Source organism: Varanus komodoensis, unplaced genomic scaffold (genome assembly GCF_004798865.1).
Source record: "Varanus komodoensis strain SLA01 unplaced genomic scaffold, ASM479886v1 scaffold2, whole genome shotgun sequence".
Taxonomy (NCBI): Eukaryota; Metazoa; Chordata; class Lepidosauria; order Squamata; family Varanidae; genus Varanus; species Varanus komodoensis.
The window spans coordinates 41817773-41827035 of NW_025335568.1; the positions used below are offsets into that span (position 1 = coordinate 41817773).

At 41.5% G+C, this 9263-nt stretch overlaps 1 protein-coding gene across 1 annotated transcript in view; it reads right to left on the reverse strand.

Moving 5' to 3' along the window:
- The window catches only part of IPO5 (importin 5), a 66067-nt gene extending 57225 nt beyond the window's left edge, over positions 1–8842 (reverse strand). The window contains exons 1-4 of the mRNA XM_044428533.1: positions 8699–8842; positions 3898–3978; positions 1082–1274; positions 232–334 (exon numbers count right to left, since the gene is read on the reverse strand). Of these exons, the coding sequence (XP_044284468.1) occupies positions 232–334; positions 1082–1274; positions 3898–3978; positions 8699–8791 (470 nt within the window). The 5' untranslated portion in view covers positions 8792–8842. The remainder of the gene's footprint in view (positions 1–231; positions 335–1081; positions 1275–3897; positions 3979–8698) is intronic.
- Between the last annotated feature and the right edge of the window lie 421 nt (positions 8843–9263).

Here is a 9263-nt window from a genome sequence, read left to right on the forward strand (position 1 = left end):
TAACAGCTGGGGGAGAGAGCATATAGGATATAAGGGAATTCAGAGGTCAGTAAAAAATGCAAGTTCTTACTGACCTATCAAAAAACTTCCTGGCTTGAATGAGAAGTGCTTTCTACTTCAGCAAACCCACCACTGGATTCAACTCATGGTTTCTAAAAGCCAGTAACTTTAAACCTAACAAAATTGTGTGACAAGATAAACTATGGATGAACTCATTCAGCAATGATATACCAGAAGATATGGAGCGCAGCCTCACGCAGTCCCACATTTTGAGAGCTGACTGAGTCAAACAAGAATTTCAGGCCTTCTGGCCACTGGTTATTTCCATCCTCGTCTAGAAGATACAAATATGAACATGTAAGAGTTTTCAAAACATTCCCAGGCTAAATTAAAACCAAAATGGCATTAACGTATACAGCCAAATCAGAAGAATTGGTATTCTACAGGAAACTCTGCAATGATAGGGGAAGAATCTTTACATTAAGGGACATCATACCTGTAAAGGGATAAAAACTGCCAAGTTTTACTATGGTTTCTTGTAAACTCTCAGGCTTGGTCCATATAGCTGAATTTTTCTTTCTTACAAGGGCTTCTTTATTTCTTTGTGTGGTTGTAAGTATTTTTAAAAGCCCACAGTGCTTGGGAATCTTCAGTTGCTGCATTTCTGCCCCAATCCTGTACATACCTACTATCTCCCATGTATTCCTTCCAGATTACTCAGCTTTGACAGGAAACTCTGGCCTTGTCCTGTTCCAGATGATTAGTGAGGGTACAGAACAGATCCTTCTCTGTAATGGCACCCAGATTCTAGAATAATCTGCTCATCCACTTCTTTCTTGGTTTTTCATTAGCAAGTGGAAAAATTCCATTTAGAAAGTGTTCTAGAACGGTTCCTGCTGACCAGTCAAATATGGCCACAGTTCTTGGACTATGGTGACTGCACTAATTGTCCATCCTTTGACTTAATGTTTAAATGCCTATTTTATTGATTAGTTTGTATCAGTTCACTGTAAATTTATGCTCTACACTACCTTACAGGCCTTCAGGCAGAGAAACATTTAATATAAATAATATAATGTACCTATTAGATTTCTGGCGAGTTCAGCTACAATATCACAGATTTTTCTCCTCATACTAGATTGTGTTTCCAACTGAATGATCAAGAGCAATTCACTTTTGATGGCAGTCTGAACTTCAGGGAGTAATGTTGGATAAATTTCCTCAAACGATGCTGACAAAAGTCTCCGCAGAAGCACAGCAGCCATTTGTCTAGCCTATTAAGACAGAATTACATTAGAATGTTTCCTGAAATATATATATATAAGATAATATACTGCAGATACATTATTTTCCTACATAGCTATATACAAAAATCCAGAAGTCGAGCCAAAGTGCTGACTCTGTCACACCTATTTTTGGCATCTTTAGTCATATAGCTATTTTTTCTCCAACTATTTCCCTCCACTGTTGGTATATGAACTAAACAAGGCAACTGACTCTATGGCTGAAGAACTGTGAACCTAGAAGCATTTAGTAAAGAGCTTCACTAAAATAAAAGCTTTTTGCAATACAATCAAAACTTACACAGAAACATTATCTGAGAACAGATAATCCATCCTTTTTTAATGTGAAGAATAAGATGAACGTAATACATCTTAATCATATATGATTAAAGCACCTACAAAAAGTGAATTAACATTTGAATTATTATTATTTTAACTTTTATTGTTTTAAGTAAACTTCCATACCAGAAAAGAACCACACATTTCAGCCTAACGTTCAGAAGGGTATCAAAGGAAATAAACCAAAGGGTTCAAATTCTGTTATGATCAAATACAAAAGCAATGAACATCTGAAGCATGATGAATCTGAAATACGCTGGTAGGTGATATCAAAAGGGGAAAAAAGAGACCATTACCACGCAGTCCTACTAAATAAGCAGCCTAACTGCAGAGGACCACTGCCACAAAAGTATAGGAAGTCTGGCTCCATTCCTCCTTTTTTGTGTGGGGACTGCGATAACAGTATAGACATAACATACCACAAGAGAACCATAACAAATGTGCTGCTGGGTTTTCATGACATGTGAATACAATCATGCCAGCACAACATAGATTTTGTTAATCATGAATGAGCATGAAAGAGAATCCATGGTTTGTTATGCTGTGAACTCTGGAACTCTTTAAATTACAAATTGCTGTTACAAATGAACCCACAACTGTGAGCTGTTCATGTGGTACTTCATCAGGCTATCATGACAATGAGCAAAAAAAAAAGGGGGGGGGGACCTTAGCTACTCTGTGTACCAGTACAGGCAGTCACTGGATTATGAATGAGTTACATTCCTGAGAAAACAAAATTTGTCTTTAAGTCAAATATGTATCTAGGTCAGATCACATATAGCTGTCCCTCCGCATTTGTGAGGGTTGGAGGTGCAGAACCCCAGTGAAAGTGGAAAAACCACTAATATATCCAGCCTTCCTCCCAAACTCACCATGGCCTCCTCTTTGCAGCAAAGAAATGCTGGAAAGATTTCCCTCTCTGAATGGGCGGGGCAGGAAGGCATTCTTTAGAGGCCTCCCTCTCTCCCCCTTTGCATCATCTCTCTCTATGGTGATGAAAATTTCCTGTAGTAGGCTTTCAACTCAATTTTTGCAATTAATAGGTTTTATGGCAGTTTGTTCCATAATACGGCCTGTTCGTAACTTGAATGTTCATAACCCACAAACCACCTTACTGCAGCACGCAAATACATTCAGGATAGAGGAAAAGAGGCAGGTGAAAGAGGAAACAAAGAACCCTGGAACTGAAACCACAGCCTGTTCTTTCATCTGTCACATAAACCCTGGGTAGGGTAGCAAGCCATGGGTTAAATAAAGCATGAATTAGGATTATTTGAGGCCAAGGCCACAAAAATATACGCAGGGTTGAAGCAGACACAACAGATTAATGTACAAAAGATACAATGCCATCACTTGAATATGTGCCAGAATAGTCCACTGTTCATGAAAACATGTATTCTTGTAAAGTATATTAGGTATGTGCATTTTAATTTATATGCACAACTAAGTTGGCATGACTTATGCTTCATCAGCAACAGTTGCTTAGCTGGCAAAGGAAGTAACAACCTAATAAACAACCAGCAGTGCAAACTTGGCAGCAAAACACTTAAAAAATAAACACACAAGGAAATTCAAGACCATGTGCTGAGGTATACAATTATATTTTTATACTTCTTTCCTATCAACAACCACAATGAATCTTGCTCCCAATCCTATGCACTTAGTTTTCCCTAGGATGAAAGAGATGATCTTCAAAAACTAGCAGAAATTTGATGAAAACAAAATGACTTGGAACCCTGATAGCCTCATCATTTACATATGGGAAGTAATGATTTCCACCAAGTGCTCCATCCATCTGTACCCCCTGCATCATGTCTGATGCCATTTCTAAGGGTTCTGGAATTCACAGGAACAGATTTTCAGGTAGAACAGTCAGCTGATTTGCTCATGGGAAGAAAGTTAGGTTCCAAGTCAGCTATGTTTAAGGGTAAAAACGTGTAAACTCTTTGTTGCCACTAGCCTGGAAATTGAATTTTTCATCTGTGTGTACAAAGAGAAAGGGGAGTAAACATGTCCAAGACTTGTTCCTATAAAAGTAAGCTATGGTCTAGTTTTACATTTGTAGTGCATAGAGACATTTTCCCAGTAATTTGTTCTTTGATATGGTGGTCATACTAATAATATATTCCTTCTCTAGTCTATAGTTTCAGCTGACATGATTAAACATAATCCTAATCCACTTTAGTGCAACATAAAACTATACTGCAACTATGATGTTGCCTTCTCCCCATAAATGCTTTATAGGGGTTACTTGAAATTTCTTGGGAAAAAATACCTCTTCAGCAACAGTAGTATTTCTCACAGCTTGTAGAAGGAATGTAATCTTAGATTGGCCTGGTATGTTCTCATATGTTTCCTGTGAAAGAAAAGTTAAGAAATAGGTTAGCACTAAAAAGCAAACAAAACACCAATGAGTCGTGAAAACTTTATCCCCTTAAAACTTTATCCCCGGTGACATGTTGAGTCAGCCCCATGGCCATCATGGAGGCCATGAAGTCCTGAGCTGCCCCGGTCAGACTAGCTTCGGCATGGAGATTGAAGTCCCCCAGGACCAACATCCTGGGGGTCCTCAACACCAGGTCCGAGACAGTCTCCGTCAGCTCAGGCAGGGAGACTGTTGGGCAGAAGACTTCTGTAACGCGCTCTACGTGGGACTACCCTTGAAGACGGTCCGGATACTTCAATTGGTTCAAAATAGAGCTGCCAGGTTGCTGACGGGGACTGGACGTTATGCTCACATGACTCCAGTTCTCCGTCAGCTTCACTGGCTTCCCATTGAAGTCCGCGCCCAATTCAAGGTGTTGGTGATGACCTATAAAGCCCTAAACGGCTTGGGTCCTGGTTACCTGAAGGAGCGCTTACATCCATATATGCCCAGCCATCCCCTGAGATCGGCGGGAGAGGCCCTTCTCCGGGAGCCCTCCATGAAAGAAATTAGGAGGGTGGCTACTCGGAGGAGGGCTTTCTCAGCGGTGGCACCTAAGTTATGGAATGCGCTCCCCAGAGAGGTCTGCCTGGCGCCGTCATTATTTGTTTTTCGGCGCCAGGCGAAGACCTTTTTATTCAAGCAGCATTTTAAATGTTAATATTATTGAATTTTTCTGGCCAGGGCGGCTTATTTTATATTGTATATTTGTAATTTATTTTAATGTATATATTTTAAAATGTTATTTAACTTATTTGTTGTAAGCTGCCCTGAGGCTTCGGCGAATGGGGCGGCATAAAAATGTTTTAATAAATAAATGTAGAACTTGTCCTGGAAACAAAAACTGAAGCTGTCATACTTTGAGCACACCATGATAAGGCAGGCGTGAAAAGAAAGCTGAAGGCAGAAGAAGACAATCACCAAATATGAGCTGGGTCCATTCCATAAAGAAAGCCACAGCACCAAATCTGTATGCTGAACAGGACCATGAAGGCCATGACATTTTGGAGAACATCCATTCATACGGTCACAATAACTCAGAACTTGGTGGCATGTAACAACACCACACCAATTTTCAATTTGCTAGAAACCATGCTACAGAAACACTTTGTCTTAAGATTAAATCTAGCCAACAAATATGTAGGAAATTTTGCAGCTACAGAGCTGCATCCAGATTTAGTCATAGATAAATAGATAGAATAGATCCACTGAAACCACTGGGACCAAGTCATGACTTCTGTCTCATTGATTTCAATGAATATTCTCTAAATATTACTAAATTTGAATCCAATGCAAAGTATTTCCACTATTAAAAGACAAATTGTAAAGAACCTGCTATAAACCAGAGAGCAATCCTTAATTCACAAAGAGAATTTTAAAGCCTTGGAAGCAAGAAGTAAACCAGTCCAAGATTTTCTTCACCGTCAGGGAAGAAAATGTATAGAAAATTCTAATTTAAGAGTTATATTCAACAGAGTCCTTTAATTACTAAACTGGCACTGATGGCAGACCAAACGTCCAGCTCCCCAACGTACAAGTTCTCACAAAATTTCCAAAGCTGTTCTAGAGGATTGGAAGATTCCTCCAGAGCAAATCAAGGGGGCATGTAGGGGAGATGGGAAGGGAGACACCATCATCCAGAGAATTTGAGTTAGATTTAGTTCTACGTTGCTGTTAATTAGTTTAAATATTTTTTAAAAATCTGTGTGGTCTCTAGTTCATGGATACATATAGCAATTGATAAAGCACAAATAATTTTTATTTATTTGATCCTATAAAGCCTATTTCATGCTTGAACAGCAAGAATAAAATTTAAATCATGTTTCTTTTATTGGGAACTAATTCTAAATAAAAGTTGAAAGTTAGCTTCACTATTTATAGCACTAGATGATATTTATCAACATCTCTTAGAAGAGATCAGTGGCTGCTGTGTTCTTAACTCTGGAGCTAGATACGCCCTCTAGATGTTATGACCTAAAACTTCCATAAACATTCACCTATATTATTCTTTTTTCTTTCTTTTCTTTTGTTATGAAAGGAGTTATGTTGATTTATTATTTATTGTTTTAATTATTGTATCATTGTATTTCATATGCTACTTAATCTCTGTAAGGCATCTTGAGGCACTCAGCAGAAAGGATGGGATATAAATGTTTTAATTAATAAATAAATATAAATATACTGAGCATGGCTGCTGGGAGCTATGGGGCATAACATCTGGAGGGCTACAAATTTCCCATCCTTTAAATACGTTGATGGTTCCTGAATTGACAGTCCATTTTTGAATTCAGTATCAATTAGTACAGAATGAAAACAATTATCAATTCAGTAGCCATCCACTTTCATCAATTGGTGTACAACATGGCACTCTCATGTCCCAGTTCAAAAAGGGCATGAATTCCTCTCTTACTTATCTTATGCTGGCCACCAGTGATTTTGCCAAGCAAACTGCCTCACTTGGCTTCTGCTTTCCCAGACTCTTACCGGTTAGGAATTCCTAGATTCCTTTCCACTTAAAATGTTCTGTTCAGGTTTATGAGTTCACAGATACAAGTTGCAGATAGGATCTCCTATAATGTATGCTTCTGGAAAGCTTACAAAGGCATCAAGGCAACAACCATGTCTTTTATGGCCAGCATTTAGCATTGAGAAACACGCAGCCTCTGAACATGAACATATGAGCAACTGATCAACAAGACATCCAAGTTACCACAGTACACTAGAAACTGACACTATCACAGTTGGGTAATATGCCCATCAGTCATTACCTTATTTGCATGCAAGTGATGTAACTTTCATAAGTTATGCCAATTAGGAGCAGTAGCTCCCCACCAGAGGTCCTTAGAACTGACCACAGCACTTGCAGCTCAAAGGAGAAAATACTCAAATTCTCTATTATTTTCTTACATCCATATTTCAGGATGCATGCATGCATGCCAAGCTACTACACAGTATTTAAAATGATTGTGCTGATACCTACAACTCTGATCTTGAATGTGGATTGTATGTGTCAAGTTCGAAAAGAAGAATAATCAGACTATACTGCTTTACATTAGGGTACCGACAGCAGTTTATACAATTGTTCACAGTGAAAGAATGTGCTGAACTTGGCTGACCACTCAAATGATGTAAGTGATAAAGCCTGAGAACAACCATCCAATGAGAAAAGGTTAGGCTAGACACTGGCATTTATTTCATAGGCAGAGAGATTCCCCACTAAGTTTTACAATAAAGAATATAAAGCACTCCTGCAGCTGGGGAGAAAGCATTGTCCTAATTTACTAATTACAGGGAAATCTTGTGGCTCAGAGTTTTAGTTAATAATGGCAAGCATACAATGGAGGTGGGAAAAAACTTCATTCAATACCATACTGAAGATGCTTAAAGATTAGGAAAAAAAAGTTTAAAACACAGGATTATTATGTCACAATTCAGGCACCAAGTTCTCCTCAGTGGTTAAGAGAGGTCTGCACCCCAAAAACCATACTACACATGGCATGGGGAAAGATGTATAATAATCTCTCAACATGCAGCAAATTGGCTGAACTTTGGCAGGAACACTTATTCTTCAGATTTGGCCCACATCCTCACAGAGCCATGCATTCTTACAAGGCAAGCAATCATAATAGTGCCTTCCTTAGAAGCCACAGAATTTCCAACCATATGGCATATACCTATAACCTAGCAACTGTCGAAATGGACCAACATAGAAATACTGAGTTAATTGCTCTTGCTGCCAACATAGCGGTTTTACATTTATCTACACATATTACTGAATTCTCTGTACATAGCTACTATGTTAGAAAGTACTCAAACTACATTCCAGTAATCATCTATTCTATTTCTCTTTCCCCCTTTCTGTAAATTTCATGAGGAAGGGATACGTGAGGTATCTTAAGTGCACCTAACTCAGCATTTCCCAGAAGGAAAAGGGAATAGCATGTTCTCCTTGCATTTGGCAAAGATTGGTCAGGTCACAGACTTTGGGCATGTATGTCCACAAGTGGATCAATGCTGAAGTGGAGGATCAGAAGTTTTGCCAGCCAGCATAGAGGTTTTCCTCATCAACAGAATATACTAGAGCAAGTAACTCATTTATCACAAAGTACTCAAACTACAGTCGAATAAAGCCAGAAAAGGGCCATGAAAAAAGCAGACAGTGGGGAGAAAATATTGCAGACTACTAGGGAGAGAGGGAGCGGGAAGAGTCGCGTGGGGGAAAATGGAACCAAGGATGTGGCAGGACTTTCCAGGCATGGATGAAGTGCCTCTTGGAAGGCCCATCTTCGATCAGGAGAATACGCTTGGGCGGGTGAGGGAGCGGGCGGGGAGAGGAAGAGAAAGAGAGCAGATGGGGAGAGATGGGGCAGGCGGAAAAGCCCGGTAGGGGCTTTGTGGGAAGGCGACGACGGCTGGCGTCACAACACCAAGCCTGCTTTAATTCGCAGCCAACGGCTGTAACGGCCGCCGGCCTCTCTCGCCGATCGTGCCCAGAGCACGTGGGGTCCATGAGGGCCCACACAAGGCGGAGGAAGCAGGCGACCGCTGACAGGGCAAGGCCGGGTTCTGATGGCGCGTGCGGCGCGGCTTGAGCCGGCGAGGCGGAGGCGAGCGCGCGCAAGGGAGAGAGCAATGAGAACCTCTGATTCACCTCGGCCTGCTTGCGGACGACGTTGTCCGGGCTGAGCAGGTTGCCCAGAAGAAGGTAGAACTGCTGCTGCTCCTGCTCCGCTGCCGCCGCCATGGCTGCCAAAGAGAGAGAGAGGCCAGCCGGCCAGGCAGAGGGAGGAGGAGGAGGGAGGAGGGGACTCCAGGCCGCGCTCCGATCGAGGAGAGGCGGAGCCGCTCCCGTCGCGCTCTTGTGAATTTCTCTCCCACCCTCCCTCTAAGAAAATCCCCGCCTGCCGGCACCGGATTAGCGCTTCCCCATTGGCTGCGGTGTGAAACACGGCTCTTCTATGATTGGGCAGAGTGACTCCATTGTGAAGTCACTTCCCTCGCTTGGTCTGTCCTTTTTCTCTCTGGGGGACCCAGGGGAGAGGAGGAGGAGCGGGGTGGGGTTATTAGGCAAGCTAAGCATCCATTGGCGAGAGGCTCTGACAGCGGCTTCTTGACTGGGCGGGAAACTGTAGGGTGGTAAAGGGCGGGAGGAGGAGAGCGGAGAAAGCGAGCCAGGAAGCGGTGGGGGAGTGGCTCCCTGGGGGAAAGGGCGCCTT